At 39.6% G+C, this 17,102-nt stretch overlaps 1 protein-coding gene across 3 annotated transcripts in view; it reads left to right on the forward strand.

The window, feature by feature from the left end:
* FMNL2 (formin like 2) overlaps positions 1–17,102 on the forward strand; it is a 311,696-nt gene that overhangs the window by 160,133 nt on the left and 134,461 nt on the right. For all 3 annotated transcript variants that reach the window (XM_065881114.1, XM_065881116.1, XM_065881115.1), the window contains exon 2: positions 15,664–15,747. In XM_065881114.1, the coding sequence (XP_065737186.1) occupies positions 15,664–15,747 (84 nt within the window). The remainder of the gene's footprint in view (positions 1–15,663; positions 15,748–17,102) is intronic.

A 17,102-nucleotide genomic window follows, 5' to 3' on the forward strand; every position in this document is an offset into this window, starting at 1 on the left:
ATTTTAAAATCATGCATGGTATGTGTGGCACCTCTCTATTAAACAGTGTCTTTATTGGCCAACCATGTGGAATAACAGAGAATATATTGTGCTTACCATTTATAAATATATGTATAGAAGAGAAAAAGGGAGAATGAATGGACCTATTTGTCAGTGCGCCCACTGGCTAGGATGCAACATTGCAGTGGCACAGGCCTACAGACCCCTGAGGTAGGAGCATGTGTGTGGAGGGCTGCATCTCAGGACCAGGTTATAAAGATTCACTTAGGAAGTAAAGTAAGTACTAGGTAGTTTTTCAAGTCACAAATTGGAAATTCTCTTGATCCAGTCACTTCTCCTTAAAGCTTAGTATCCAACAGTGGTTCATTTACACTGGAGTTCATGTGGAGTTGAATTTCTCTCTGGAAGAAGACAAATCCAAATCAGAGTCGCACTCCAAGTTGGCACACTCTTTGGATGGCGATTACTGAATAAATTGTATTGCTTTACCCCTGGGATCCTTAGGACTTGAACTTGAGGTTTAATTTTCAGTAGGATAAATTGGTTCACGGTGACTTGGGTATGGTTTATCTCAAGTCAGGAGAGTAGAGTTGTTACAGAATGTAAGAATGCAAAGATTAAATGGCCACTGTCATATTTTGGCATTTTTCCAAATACTTCTAGCTCTCTTGGAGAAGCATAACACTGCTTTGTAGGAAACAGAAATGTGTTTACATCCAGAACATATTGAGGGGGTGTGCTGAGTTCAGCAGCCAGGGTCACGTCCCCCAGGCCTACTGTTGTGGTTTACCCAGCTGAGAAGCACAGGGGATCCGACTGCATGGATCCCCACCCCTGCCCCTCTGCTTCTTCATCCCTCTTGCTTGTGTGCTTTCTTGTTCTTTTTTCTCGCACACACCCAAGTCTAGCACTTAGAATCGAGTAGTGCATACCCTGGGGGCTGCTTCCCAGAAATCCGTTGTCTGTAAATGGAGGTGTTTGCATTCCCTGGAAGGTGTTTTGTTCTTGTTGCTTTTCTTGGTGTATGCAGTGCAAATGTGACCATTCTTCCTCATTTTAGACTGAGACCAGATCATACACTTAGGTAGCACTTTATGCCTAGAACATATCGCTGCATTGTGAGAATATAAGACCAGGAATAAATCAAATGACGTGGATCTTATTTCACACTCTCCTAGTTAGAAACAACAAAGATTGAAAACCTCCACCCCAAATAAGAGATACCTCTTCCCCAGTATCTGAGAGTTCATGTTTGTAATACATGATTTAGTTCAGCTGTTTAATAAATACTCTATTATTTAATGTCATAGTTGTTTTGCAGTACATGTGTAAAATCTAAAGTACCATATACCAAACATCAGAAGGTTTTGGTTTGGCTGGTACTTTGGGAGTGTTTACTTAACTAATGGATGTTTATTAAATGTTTTATGTGTCTACCCATGTCCTAAGTACTGTAGAAGATATCACAGTATGCTGGGAAACTTTCCTTCTCATTGGAGAAAAAGCCTACACATGTGAAACGGTAGGACAACATACACAGTCATGTTTGGTCCCCAAAACAAGTACAGTTGACCCTTGAAGAAAACGGGTTTGAACTGTATGGGTCTACTTATACAGGGATTTTTTTCATAGTAGATACCACAGAATTACATAATCTACAGTTGGTTGAACCCATGGATGCAAAACCACAAATGTGGAGGGCCAATTATAAGTTATACATGGATTTTTGACTGTGGGGAGGGTTCCCTCCCCTCCCCCCTTGAATAACTGTGTTATTTAAGGGTGAACTGTAGTACTGGAGATAATACATAGAAAAGGCAACTCTAAGCATGGTATATGGAAGACCCAGGACCTAGGTGGAGATGTCGATTTTGGTGGAGGAGTAGGATGGAGTAGGGGCTGTAGAATGGGCAGATCAGGTACCAACTGGAGGATGAGAGGAGAAGATACATTTTGGACCTTTTAAATATATATATTTAAATATATATATATATTTACTTTATAGGATTTAAATAGGCATTGTTGGTAGTATTCTATAATATTTAATAACCACCTGCAAATAGATGATGGCTGAGTCTGACACTTCTCTTATGGCCCTAATCTTTTATTAGTTAAAAAGAAGGTAAAAGATTTTGGAGGAATGATGTCTTTAGTTTATTAAAATATGGCTTGTGTGGCTGAGAAGAATTCGGCACACAGTTATTATGTACCACCTGAGTGTTAGGCTCTCTGCTGGGGGCTGGGGCTATAAAGAGGACTTCTGTCCAAGGACTTGCAGTGTTGTAGGGGCAGAAGGATAAATCAGTAAAATAGAATGTGACCAGTTGTACCCTCAAAAAGATTTTGAAGTTGTTGAATGTTTTTATTCTTAATGTCAGTTATTTGGGGGAATTCTTCAGTTTTTATGACAGTTAAGCGCTTTTAAAATTTTTAAATAGAAAAGTCTTCCCTTAGACATCATGTGTGTGAACTAACTTGCTGATGGTTGGTACTGACCACAAAAATACCAGCAGCATTAAAGTAGTGCTTTTTTTTTTTTTTTACTTAAAAATGAGGACATTTTAATAGTAAATAAAGGTATTTAAATAGTAATTCAAAACAGTAAAGGGTGTTTTGCCCACACATTATTTTACTTGTTAAAGTTTTCAAATTGGTTTATCAAGGTTTTTTTAAATTTATTTTTTAACAGCTTTTTTGAATTAACCGATTTATAATGAACTGTACTTAAAGTAGTGCTTTTAAAACCGGGAGGTTGTTCACGTTGACACACAACTTTACTTGATGGTCTTTTCCACAATTATGAGTTAAGGACCAAAAAGCTACCTAGCAGGTTAACGAGGGGAAAATCAGGATCAGAACAGGAAAGACTTGTCTCATGTCAGAAGCCCTGCCATTCAAGACTTAATTTTCCTGCTTGTTTTGATGGGGCTTGTCTTCTGAGACGCTACGAATCTTTTGAAATGGGGTCTGATGAACATTTGTTGCGGTGAAACCTAAATTGTGCCAGTGTCGTTCTGGTTGTATGGATGGTGTCAAGTTTTATTTCCTACCATGTCATCTTCATGCGCTGGTAGTTTTATTTTTAGGTTTTTCAGTAATTTAATCTTAGGACATTGTCTAGTCCCGCAAGGTTTTCCATTTCCTACTGTAATTGAATTAAGTACTAGCTTTTATCTGTTTAAATCTACAACATATGAAATGGAAACCATGCATCTGATCATTGGCAGTGAGATGCGGACATGAAAGTTTCGGAGTTTGGTGTTGCGGAAAGAGGGAAGCTGTGCATTGGGGGAGCCAAAATATTGTCAGCCAGAGTATTAGTTTTCCATTGCTTCTGTAACCAATTACCGTGGACATAGTGGCTTTAAACAACTTAATTTAATTATCTGATACTTTTGTACGTTAGAAGTCTGACAGGGGTCTTACTGGGTGAAAATCAGGCCCTTCAGCAGGGCTCCATTTCTAGAAGCTCTAGGGGAGAGTCCATTTCTTTGCCCTTTTTAGCTTCTAGGGGCTGACCATACTTCTTGGCCTGTGGCCCCTTCATCTTCAAAGCCAGCATTGGCTGGTCATGTCCTTCACATTGTATTACTCTGGTTTCTCCCCTCTGACTCTGGTCTGCCACCTTCTACTATTGTTTAAGCTATTTTTTTATTGTGGTAAAATATCCATAACATGAAGTTTACCTTTACCATTTTAACCATTTTTTAAGTGTACAATTCAGTGACATTAAGTAATTAACAGTGTCATGCAATATCACCACTACCTGTTTCCAAAATTCTTCATCACTCCAAACAGAAACTCTATACTCATTAAACAATCATCCCCATTCTGCACTCCCCCCAGCTACTGATAAGTCCTAATATACTTTTTGTCTCTGTTTTTGCCTATTCTACATCTTTCATATAAATAGAATCATACAGTATTTGACCTTTTGTGTCTGGCTTCTTTCATTGAAGTGTGCGTTCAAGGTTCATCTATGTTATAGTATGTATCAGAATGGCATCCCTTTTTGTGGCTGAATAATATTCTGTTGTATATATGATATCTACCACATTTTGTTTATTCACTCATTTGTTGATGGACACTAGGCTTGTTTCCACCTTTTGGCTATTGTGAATGATGCTGCTGTAAATATTGGTGTACTGGTATCTGTGTGAATCTCTGTTTTTGATTCTTTGGGATATGTTATATACTTAGGAGGGAAATTGTGTACGGTTAGCTGTTAATTCTATGCTTAACTTTTTGAAGGACCACCACACTGTTTTCCGCAATGGCTGCACCATTTTACATTCTTAACAATAATGTACATGCAAGGGTTCCAATATCTCTATGTCTTCACCAACCTCCGGTTTTTAAGAAAATTATTATACTTCCACTTTTAAAGACCTTTGTGATTACATCGGTTTCCTCCCCCCCACCCCACATCTACAAATATCAGTTTAATATGTAAGGAAACATTCACAGGTCTTGGAATTAGTGAGGATATCTTTGGGGGCCATTGTTCTGTCTATGACAGCAAGTCTGCCCTTGAAGTTGTGGCTATTTACAAATGAAGAGCTGTAGATTTGAGGCTGTAATTTTTGGTCACAATCATGGCAGAAACCTTTATTTTTAATTTTTTTAAATGGAAACTTTAAATCCTAATTGCTTTTCTTTTTCAATTTATTTAATTTTTTTATTTTTGGCTGTGTTGGGCCTTCGTTGCTGTGTGTGGGCTTTCTCTAGTTGCAGTGAGTGGAGGTTACTCTTCCTTGCGGTGTGTGGGCTGCTCATTGTGGTGGCTTCTCTTGCTGCGGAGCACGGGCTCTAGGTGCATGGGATCTTCCTGGACCAGGGCTCGAACCCGTGTCCCCTGCATTGGCAGGCGGATTCTTAACCACTGCGCCACCAGGAAAGCCCAGGAATCTTTATTTTTAAATCAAAGTATAATCTTTTTCCTGTTACCTCAGAAGATGTGATGTTAGTTGAGCATAAACTTGAACTGTTTTCTTCCTTTGATTATCTACATCGTGAAATGGAAGAGCGTGAGGCAGTAAGTTGTGCCAACCTTGAATATGGAGCCCAGGTTCAGTAGTCTTCCAGAGTGAGTGCTGTGAAAGGGGAGAAGCAACTATCGATGATCCTAGTGATCTAAGAAGGGAAGTGGAGGCTTGCTGCTGGGAAAGGGTTGGGGGAGAAGGAGGCCAGGCTTTCAGGGGAATTGGGCAGGGTGAAAAAATATACTTGTTTTAGGTCAGCAGATGATAGAGATACCATTCTTATGGCTTGATTGTGATGGAATCCAGCTATCTAATATGTTGCAATTAATTTGAGTTTGGTATCTTCAATTCTCAAAACGTTTTTACTCTAAAGAATTTTATGTCATAGGATGTTGATATTTATCAATAGACCAAGAACCCTTTCTTTGGATTTTGACTGTGCCAGCAAACCTCATATTCGCTCTTATATTGTCAAATGATTGCCCATGAAACAGTTTTCTGACATCTTAAATGTGGCCTCTTGTGTAACTCCCCATCCGAGTACACAAGCGTGTGCAGGTGGACACTGTTCCTGGAATAGCAGTTGGCAGACAGGTGGTAAACAACTGGGTTCCGGAAACATGTCAAGGAATCAGACATCAGGTCTCTCTAATGGAAATCAGATATGAGGTTTGAAAGAGCTTGGATGAGTGTTTCTTTCCATTTATTCCCTTTGTGTTTGAATATGGTAAGAATCTGTATTTCAGGAGTTGGCATGATGGCCAGAGGAGGGATGTGTGGTTTTGGCATCTGCTGGGTTTTGAATCACTTAAGCTACTGATATAGGGAGTAGCAGAAAGATGGGCCACAGGAAAACTTGGCCTAGACTACTATAGTTATGCCCTCCTATTCTGTAAATACCGTGGGCTCTCCCATCCACTTCACCCTTATTGATAATGCTCTGACCTTGCAATTAAATATAAATAATATGAACATATATATACAATCAACACTTGTTCATTCCGATTTACTAAGGGTAGTGAAAGTGTGATTAATTTAAAACAGTAGGTAATTCATAAGCGATTTCGGGAAATTTTTGTTTTAGTTTGTGTTTATCGGTAAAAACAAATGTGTAAGTTTGTAGAAGTTTATAATTTTACAAATAAAATGAATTGTTCTCTGAATACAAAGCCCCAAGTCAAGGAGGAATGGTGGAGACAGTGGCAAGTGCTGGTTATTATTATTATGGTAATAATATTATTATTATGGTATTTATTTATTAGTATGGTATAAGTAAACTTGTGTAGTCAGGAAGGATGGAGGCTTACTAAAGTAGGAGGAGAGCATAATAGTAATTCCATGTATTCCTTAAAATGATAATAACAAGAGTAGCAATGTCAAACATGTACTGAGTGCTTACTGTGTGCAGAACTTTGTGCTAACTACTCTACGGGCATTATCTGATTGGATTTTCTAAAATATATGTGCATACGTGCACGCACACACGCGACAGATGTAAGTGGGCTTTCTTTCTTGATAGTGGGAAAAGAATAGAAGGCATGTTGGCCCAGATTCTTTTTCTGTCTCTGGTAATAACCAGTTAAACGAACTTGAACATTGCCTTCATTTTCTGGAGTCTGTTTGGTCACCTCTAAAAAACAGAATAGGACTAAAATATCACAAGCTTCCAGCTCTGTACTTTTTCGATTATAAAAATATTACGGAGGAGTCCTTTGTATTTAGGTCAGTCCTAAAGGAAAGCCTTCCAAGAAAGCAGGCTGTAGCGAAAATTGTGAATGGGGGATAAGAGAAATGTCTCATTCTCACAGGTGCCCCAGAAAGGACAGCTTTCCAGTCAGATTTCATTTTGAAGATGTAACTAGATCACGGGGGCCAGGCTGATTTCTCTTATTGTGGGTTTCGCTGGCACATGAATGATATTAATACCCTCAATGATTAAATAAAAATAACAGTGACAATGAAAGATGACTGACTGATGGTTCACTTTGGGGAACTATTTGGCTGGCTGCCTGAGTCCCGTGCCAGGAAAGAAGCTGACTGTATTTCAGCAGCATTCTCTAGGCTAGGAGTATATTAAAATTTAGGATGTCAGGTAGTTGCTTGGAACAAGAACATAGGGCATGGAAGGAAATGGCTTTGAGGTTAGTTGAATGGAGAGGTGGGTCACATATTGAGTTTGCAGCCACCCTCCTGCTGCCTCAGATGTTGCAATTTTAAGTGAACTCATAGGAGAATTGGTGTATTATTCAGTATCAAGTGACTCACCTTGATGTCCCAATTATGGTATAAGGAAAAGTGACAATCTGGAAAGAATTAACAGAGGAGGAGCAACCCTTTACCTAGTGTGATTTGAGGTCCCCAAGGCTGGCTTTTCCTAAACATTTCCTTGGCTGATGACTTACCACTGCCTGTAGAGTAAATTTGAAAGTCTGTGCTCTGGTGTCCAGGATCCTGCCTTTCTAACTTGGTCTCACACGACCCACTCCTTACCCTCTGATTTATTCTGTGTGGTTCACAGTCCTCTGCCTTCTGTATTCATACCTCTGTTCACCTAAAATAATGAGAATAAACATCTAATATACTGACTGCTTTCCATGTAATTACTCTATGCTAACTATGAGCATTATCCAGTTTAATTTTTCTCAAACTTTGTGAGACGGGTAGGATCATCACCACCATCATCATCCTTCTCGTATCACCACCACCATCTCCATGTTTTTCGAGTGAGGAAACTGAGGTTTAGTTTAAATAATGCACCTAGGATCGCACCCCAAGTGGCCCATCTAAAGAGCCCAAATATTAAAAACCATATTATGCCGTTAAATGCCAATCTTTATGCTCTCCCCGCACATCCAAGCCCAGTCCATAGCATTTCTTGCTTTCTTTGACAAAAAGTAATGGCTTCTTCTCTGCAGTTCGGTTATGTTACATAACACGTTCAGTTGTGTATTGGTGTATTTATCTTCTCTCCTTCCGCATCATTGAAGCCTGAGTTTACCTCATATTTGTCTCTCTGCCTTCATTTGATATTTTACAGGGTTTATTAAGTGTTTGTGAAATTGAGACAGTACCTGGCTATCTACAGATTTGATCCAATAACTTTGGACCGAGGGGTGTTTTGTAGTTTATATTTTTAAAGAAATTGAAGGATTCTGTTAAAGTGCCAGTATTTTGTCTGAAAATGTTAATAGCTTATTAAAAATATTAATAAATATGTGCATTTTTGCCTTACCCTTGCATGCTAATGACTGTGTCTCTGGTTATTCAAGTAGAATTGTTGGATTGCTTCACTGAGGTCATATTTTAGAAACATTATAGCTTAAATGTCATGGAAATAGGGTGATCATACAGACCTCTCTTTTGAGCCTTGGAATTTTTCACCTGTCTCCTGCATGGAAGAGCTACTTAACCTTCCTGCCCTTTAGTTTCCTTCTCTGTTGAATGGAGAAGATAATACCTGCTTGTCATGATTTTAAAGCAGATTATATTGGATAATGAATGCAAAGAGCTTAAGGGCCTGAGATGTATCACACCGTCAATAAATGTTACATCTTGTTGTTTTTAACCCTTAGCTTGGATTCTGACTGGATTCTGACCTTCAGTTTTGAATTTCATTTACTGGCTTTTTCAACTCTGGATTTGCTTTTTGACTCAAGTGATGTGGTCCAAGATCACCAATAATAAGTGATAAAGTCAAGGATGGAATCCAGCTAGTCTAACTCCAAAGCCCAACTAGTAAATCCCTGCCCCACGCTGCCTCATTAAATGCAGTTCTTTACTGCGCTGCCCAACCGTCTAGTTGGAATCCATCACATTTCCTTGCTTTTTGTAGCAAAAAGTAATGGTTACAGGGAGTGGGGGAAAGGGGAGTTATCCAGGGTATAGAGTTCCAGCTCTGTAAGATGAAAAAGTTGTAGAGAACTGTTACATGACACTGTGAATATAGTTAACACTACTGAACTGTACACTTAAACATGGTTAAAAAGGCAAATTTTGTATTTTTTACCACCCATTAAAAAAAGAGTAATGGCTCCTTCATTTGAGTTCTCGTAAAGTGTTTGGACCTTTATCATTCAAGAACTGCCATTGGTGGTCTCAGCTCTTACTCTAGTGCCATCTTTTCCCTCCTTCCATAAGCAACACTGCTTGTAAAGTGTATGCAGGTGAGGTTGTGTAACAGAAGAGTTTCCATTGTGGAGTCTGGTGACTTAATACTTGAAAACTTTAATTTAGAGATTATAAGAACAAAACTATATTACATAAGGTGTATTTGATATGATTCACTTTCACTGCTGTCACTGCATATGGCTGTGGGTTTCTCAACAGGAGCCTTGAGGATATCAGGGGAAAAGAAGGATATTTTGCAAGTTTTTGTTGTTTCCATGAACCCAGGACAAGAGCTGAGACCAGAAAACTCTATTTCTAGGGCATGGGTTTATTTGGTTCTGAATGGTTTGGATACCTTCATTCTGCTCTGTGTTGTATATGATAATTCATCCATAAGTATTGCTTCTAATGTATAGACTCTCAGAGACTCTTTTAACCATAATTAATTTCTCCATGAAGTACCCAGGAACTTGCATATTCCGTTGTTATCGAGTCATTAAATCTTCTATTTTTAAAAGTTTCTAAGATAGAAAGCGCATTTAAAAGCAATGTAAAATAGTATAGGTAAGGATAAAACCAGAATATAGACCATAAAGGTAACTACCCCTTGGATTAGACTAATTATTACAGTTGATACTGATTCGAGTTTACTGGCAACAAAAACAAAAAACAAAGTGCAGGTTGCATGGTTTATTATTTGTGGCAGAAGAATGCCTAAAATATTTTTCTTTTCAAGGAAATGTTGCTAGAATTGAACTTGAAGATTTTTTTCCCCCATGAATTCCTGTTTGAAAGATAATTATTAATAAGTAATAGACATTGTCATTGACTGAGGTTTTATAAGAAACAGAAATGCTCTTAAGTGTGTAGACTTTGTTAGTAGCTGAAGCATAAATGCTAAATCAGTGAAGATATTTTCAGACTGAACAGCATGACTGAGTTAGTTTGCTTTTCATTGATTGAGCAACTTGTTTAGTGCCTACTGTCTGCCATGTACTGTGCCTGAAATTGGGGATTAACAAAAGAAGTCGTCCTTGAAGTACTTAGTCCATGGAGGAATTCAGGTAGGCAGAAAGATGATTAGGGTACAGTGTGTGTGGTGGTGTAAAGGAGGGTTGTATACACTGCTGTCAGAGCCCAACGAGAGGGTATGTTTTCTTGGAGTAGTTGGGAGAAGGTTCTAGTGATAAATGATATTTGAGCTGATTCTTAAAGTTTGTCAGGTGGAAAGGAAAGGGACATTCCTTACAGAAAAAAAAAATGCTCTTGGATGATCTAATTTATTTGTGCTAGGAACTTACACAGTCTAGAAAATATATAATTAACATCCACTAAACTTTTCAACTCAAATATCACATGTCTTCAGTGGACCTTTGGCGTATATTTGAGTGCAGCAACTTTGTGATTAAATTCTCTCCTATGCCTGCAGTGCAGATATGCTGGCACGTGGTCAAAGCCCAGTGCTTACATATTGGATGGATTGACAGAGGAAAGGAAGGACAGGAGAGCCCTGTGTCAAGATGTCACTAAGTATGGATGAGGTGGAGTTGTCACTGTGTTAGGACAACTTGCAAGTTGTATATTTTCTGCCAGATAGAAGGGCAATCCATTTTTATACAGGCAGTAATAGTGCCTGGAAAGAGAGCCAATAGTTTCCTCAGAAAATAGCTTGGGCTCTTAGGAATTACCTGCACAAACATTTAGCTTGGACTCCAGAGGCCTGCCCTATACAGCACAAAGGGAATGAGTTCCCTCTAAAAAGTCTACGGGCAGTTCTTGCCAGCTAATCACAACAGGCCTAAACTTTAACCAGGCCTCTGTGCAGGGTCTGATTTTAGATGGAGCTGCTTCCTTGCGGTCCCTGTAGAATTATTAAGCTGGGCAATGTCCGCCTGAGCTGCTCAGAGGCTTAACCCGTGGAAGGGGTGATTTTAGATGCTTGGTGAATGATTACCAAGTACAGTTTCAGTTTTAGTGTATTGATGCTGAATAACTTCTCTGACAATAACTAGTCATCAGGTTCAGAAAGACTTCTTAAGACTCTTCTCGTTCAGAAAGATGCAGACCCTCCTTCTGACCTTCAGAATTGTGTACGTACTTGCCTGCTTGACTGTTCTCTTGGATGTTTCCTAGATATCTTAGACCTAACCAGGGCCACTTAGAAGTCTTATTCTTCACTACCTCCTCCAGATTTGCACCACCTTTGCAGTGTGCCCCTCTCATTAAGGAGACCAGCATTCACCTAGTGACTCCAGGTAGAAGCCAGACATCCTTCCTCAGCCCTTAAGTCTACCCAGTCAATTTCACGTACTGTTTCTGACATCTGTCCACCTGCTTCAGTTGATGTGCCATCTGCTTTGTCCCAGCCACCACCATTCATTTGAACTACTGCCCTGGCCTCCTAACTGGCTCCCCTGCTTCCACTTGTGTTGTTTCTAATCCGTTCTCCATATAGCACCCACAGCAATCTTTGGAAAACTCACCTGTTTATGTCATCTCATGCTTACAAGCCTTCACTGGTTTCCCACTGCACTTTAGGTCAAAGGAAAAGTCTTTACCCCAGTCCTCCGTGGCTGGGCATGACATAGCCTTGACTCACCTCTCCAACTTTATCTTTCCCTCATTCCCTGTCTTTTACTTTCTCTCCAGACACACTGACTCACTTTCAGCTCTTTGATGTGTCCAGCTGTTTCTTACCTTAGTGTCTTTTCCGTGTTTTCTCTGCCCAGAAAGCTGCCATCCACTCTACCTGGCTCACCTTTTCTCATTTCTAGGTCTTATCTTAATGTTACCTTTTCCTTGAGAGGTCTTTCCAGATCGTTCAATCTAAACTTGCCCTCTGATAACCTCTATCAAGACTTATCAGAGTTTAAGATTAGTTTGTTTCATCTTTCTCTCTCTTATAATAATATGATGCTCCATGGGGACCGTATCCGTTTGGTTCCCCACTGTGCTGTGGAACACAGTGCTTGTACAAGGGTGGTGCTTCATAAACATTTGAAAGAAAGACTATTTTATTAAAATAAAAGTTGGTCCAGAAAGGAGCATCTTGGCTTTATCTTTTTAGTAACAACAGGGCCTGCATCTAATTTCCGTAGCAGTGTTTGCAGACTGCTTCTGCATGAAAGTCTTGTGGAGTAGTAACAGAAGGTCAGTTATTTGCAATTTTACTTTGCTGCAAAAAAACAAAAACAAACAAACAAAAACCAAACCAAACAAAAAAAAAACCTTGGAGGCATTTTTAGTGTTTGTCTTTGGTGTCTAACAGACTAAGTTTAGGTCCTGTTTTCTGTAAAGCTGTCCAACCTTGAGCAAGCACTCTTAGGCCTGTTTTCCCATTTGTAAAATGGGGAAAATTGTATCTATCCCATGGGTTTGTTATGAAGATTAGATGAAATTGTGTATGCAGACTGTCTTATACAGGGCTTGGCACCTTGTAAGAGGTCAGACGTTCTTTGTCTTACCCGTTTATATCATGAGAGATTAATAAAGAATTGGAGAAAAACTCATTTCACCTGCCTTATTATCTTACTGTTCTTAATTTTTTTTTTTTTTTTTGTGGTACGCGGGGCTCTCACTGTTGTGGCCTCTGCCGTTGCGGAGCACAGGCTCCGGACACGCAGGCTCAGCAGCCATGGCTCACGGGCCCAGCCGCTCTGCGGCATGTGGGATCTTCCCGGACCGGTGCACAAACCCGTATCCCCTGCATCGGCAGGCGGACTCTGAACCACTGTGCCACCAGGGAAGCCCTTATTGTTCTTATTTAATGCATAATCACACCCATGGGCACTAACATGAGCGTGAAATTCAGTTTAAGAGGAAATGATCCATCTCTAGGGTGCAAATAAGCAATGATAGACTGGTTATTTAATGGTGAGTAATGTTGGGCTCCCTCAGAAAGACACACATGGAATTCTCCTTTGCTTTATCCCAGGAGTTGTTGCTGAACATTATAAAATTGTAATTACAAATAAATGCAAGTAGTTATTTTCTATTCTCGTTCAAGCAAATATTACATGGAGATAGGCCGTATGAAAATATTTTTTCCCATTTCCCATTATTTGTATGGAGAAGCCTTGGCAGTATCATTGAGATCCCTGGGGTTCAAAGATTTTCTAAGTATGTTGTCAGCTTTGGGGGTTATTAAAAAATTAATATTCTGAAGAGATTATTAGATTCAAATCAGTAAGTGGGATATCTACTACCTACTTAGGCATACCAGTCTGGATGCTAGATTGAGCTTTGGGGAAAATGCTTGAGTTATATCTATCAAAATCATCAAAGGTTAATTCTCTGCCATTAAGTCAGAATAACCCACCCACCCTTGCCTCTATTAAATTTGTTTCACTGGGGCTTCCCTGGTGGCACAGTGGTTGAGAATCTGCCTGCCAATACGGGAGACACGGGTTCGAGCCCTGGTCTGGGAAGATCCCACATGCTGCGGAGCAACTGGGCCCGTGAGCCACAGCTACTGAGCCTGCACATCTGGAGCCTGTGCTTCGCAACAAGAGAGGCCGCGACAGTGAGAGGCCCGCGCACCGCGATGAAGAGTGGCCCCCGCTGGCCACAACTAGAGAAAGCCCTTGCACAGAAATGAAGACCCAACACAGCCAAAATAAATAAATAAATACATTTATTTAAAAAAAAAAAAATGTTTCACTGGATGACATGAGACAGTACTGGTGTCAAAGGGAGCTGTTTCTCTGTAAGTACAAGTCCTCCAGAGAACTAGGGGCTTGAGCATTATAAGTTCAAGACCTTTGAATTTGTCTACTCGAACGTTCACCCGTGCAAGGGGCTGTATTGTTTATTATGAGATAGGCATGATTGAGTGTTGATGTAAGGGGTTAGGGCAGTTAAACATGTAAGACATTAGTTGAATACTTGGCTCAGTTGTTTAGAGCATGGGAGCTTTACAGGAAGACCAGGGGAACAGATAAGAATTCCTTCTGGGGCTCTCTAACTCTGCCATGTTCTGTGCCCAAAGATCTCACCTCAGTCCCAAGCCAAGTATCTTGAAAATGTGTATGATTGGTTATTTGGGACATTTGACTAATAACATATGTATGTACCTGGGAAAATCATGATCAGCACTATAGAAGGTGTGCTGTATTGACAGAGGAGGGTTTTATGAAGACTGATGTCTAGACATCTTGTAGCTCATGGTACATTTCTCACTGCAAACCCAACTTCATAAACCAATATAGCTAAACTGAGAATTGAGGTTGCTGATGGTAACATATGTCCTGAAGTAGTGCTGTCATCTCACAGAGGGGACAAAAACCAGTTGCACTGTTTTCTTCTTTATTTTCATCTGTTCTTTTACTCATAGTTGTCTATCAAAGCGAGTCAAAGTTGACGCTATCTATCAGTGGTTCTGTTCATTGAGTTTTCTTTTGGTGTTTTCTGTTCTGTGTCTGGTGGGGCTGTAGTGCTTTAAAAAGAAATTGGGGACTTCCCTGGTGGCGCAGTGGTTAAGAATCCGCCTGGGGACACGGGTTCGAGCCCCGGTCTGGGAAGATCCTACATGCTGGGGAGCAACTAAGCCCGTGTGCCACAACTACTGAGCCCGCGTGCCTCAACTACTGAAGCCCGTGTTCCTAGAGCCCATGCTCTGCCACAAGAGAAAACACTGCAATGAGAAGCCTGCGCATTGCAACAAAGAGTAGCCCCCTGTCACCGCAACTAGAGAAAGCCCGCGCAGCAACGAAGACCTAATGCAGCCATAAATAAATAAATAGATACATAGATAGATCGTAATTAAAGAAATTGGGAGTACAAACCTCCAGTTATATAATAAGTCATGGGGATGTAATATGCAGCATAAGGAATATGGTCAATAATACTGTAATAACTTTGTAGGGACAGATGGTTGCTAGACTTATTGCGGCAATAATTTCATAATGTATACAAACGTCAAGTCATTTTATAGTACACTGAAACTAACCTCATATTGTACATCAACTATATTTCAATTAAAAAGAAAGGGCTACTAGGAAAAGAAAAGAAAAGGAAGTACTGGAAAGACTGCCAAAGAGAGCATCTGTGCTCCCAGTTTGGGCTGGCCGGGGAAGCAAGGGACAGTAAAACACCCTGGGGGCAGGAAACTGGACATATGGTCTTTTGAGGACTTTTCCAGGACTGATTTGTGATTTCTAAGGAAATTTTGGTAAGGATATAACAAAATCAAGTTCCCACTGTCCAAAATGAAAGACTCTTATGCCTGGGGAAAAAAACTGGGCCAATACCTTCTCAATAATAACCTCTGACCTTTTGTTGAGGAGACTGGGAGCCTGCAATTAAATGAAGAAATAAGGCATTATCTTTCCTGAAATGCAAGTCTGTAGTTCAGAGCAGACTACCTCAGTGTCCCAACATAGGACTTCAGAGTCTCTCTCCTGCCATTCAACTGATTTGTTGTTTAAATGACTTGTATAGGGTGTTTATGTTAATCAGATGCTAGGATTTTAAAAGTCATTAAAGAACCACAGTAGCATTCTTTGGTCTGCCCATGAGTTACCCATTAGCAGTCTGTTGTGGAATGTGACATATTTCTTCTCTTTTTTTCTCACAGAATGCTATGAACCTACCCCCTGACAAAGCCAGATTACTGCGGCAATATGACAATGAGAAGAAGTGGGAACTGATTTGTGATCAGGTAAGAAACATTGATGCTTTTTTTCAAGAAATAATGAGAGAAGAGAACCGGATTTCCTCCCTAAATATATCAGACTTTTTTCAGGAGATGCATGAATTTCTGTCTTGTGATATGCCTTCCTGTTGATTATGACCAAAGGAAAAGTTAGAAAATGACATTTTATTCTTGCATTATTTTAATTGTCTACTTTATTTTTAAATGTTTTTTAGTTAAAATTTCTGGTAACTCTGGTCAAGTGGACAAATCAAATTCAGCTGATCTGTTTTTCTATTTACCTTACATAGCAGTTTATGCTTCTTGAATAATGCAGGTCCTCTAATTTAATTGGCTTTCTTATTCATGTGTATTGATGTTTACTGATGCAAGAAGGTGAATTGTTTATAAAGAAACATTGCTTGGGCTGATAAAAAATTATTTCATATTATAGCAGTTCCCCAGGTGTTCTTATCATTAACTCATAACAAATTTAGACTTTTCAGAGAGATATATAATAAAAAGGGGATTTCTCCATTTTCTTTCTTTCTACCCTCCAAATTCTACACTTCAGAGGCCCACTGGTAAGACTCTGAAGTATTTCCATCTAGTTTTTTCTTCTGTTTTTGTTTTTTAAAAACAATGTGTGAATACCCATACATACTCTAATGCATCTTGATATTTTTTTCAGTATGGATGTCTCTACGTCATTCTTTTAAAATAATATGTAGTATATTATTGTAATTGGTAGTAATTTTTTGGAGACTTCACTCCTGGGCAGGTACAGGCTAATTGTTTAAAGCTTAGAAGGTTCACCCTGTAAAGTAAAGATAGGCTCTGTATATTATATATTAGCTCTTTGATTTTGTGCCATGAGCGTCTTCAGGGTGGTTGTGTCCCCCCAACCCCTTGCCACCCTGAAAATTCTTGGTAGCGTTGTAATTTCCTTCCAACCCTTTGGTCTCTGCTGTGGGACAGATGCGTCAGGGGAGCAGAGACATTTTCTGTTCCCCAAAGGTAGATGGTCCATGTTCCCTAAGGAATAGATACCTGCAGTTTACATGGAGCTTCTGAAGTGCCCATTGTGTGTTGCTTTACTTTAGCTTCTGAACTAAAACAGTAAAGCAGTGGTGGGGACATCATACTCTGTTCTGCATGCTATATTGAGCACCACGAGTAGCTACAAGCTGAAGAGCAAGCTTATTGCTTATAGGACCATGATGCCAAAGAATAAAATTTTGCTGACACAGTCTTCTTCCTTGAGACTTAATTATAAACGAGTATTACCTAAACCTATTACTGCCAAGAGAACTGATTTTACGATAGTGAACAAAGAGTGTAGGGGTAATTAGTATAAAAAGGAAAAATAACCACACAAATGA

Source organism: Phocoena phocoena, chromosome 7, assembly GCF_963924675.1.
Source record: "Phocoena phocoena chromosome 7, mPhoPho1.1, whole genome shotgun sequence".
In the NCBI taxonomy this organism is placed as follows: domain Eukaryota; kingdom Metazoa; phylum Chordata; class Mammalia; order Artiodactyla; family Phocoenidae; genus Phocoena; species Phocoena phocoena.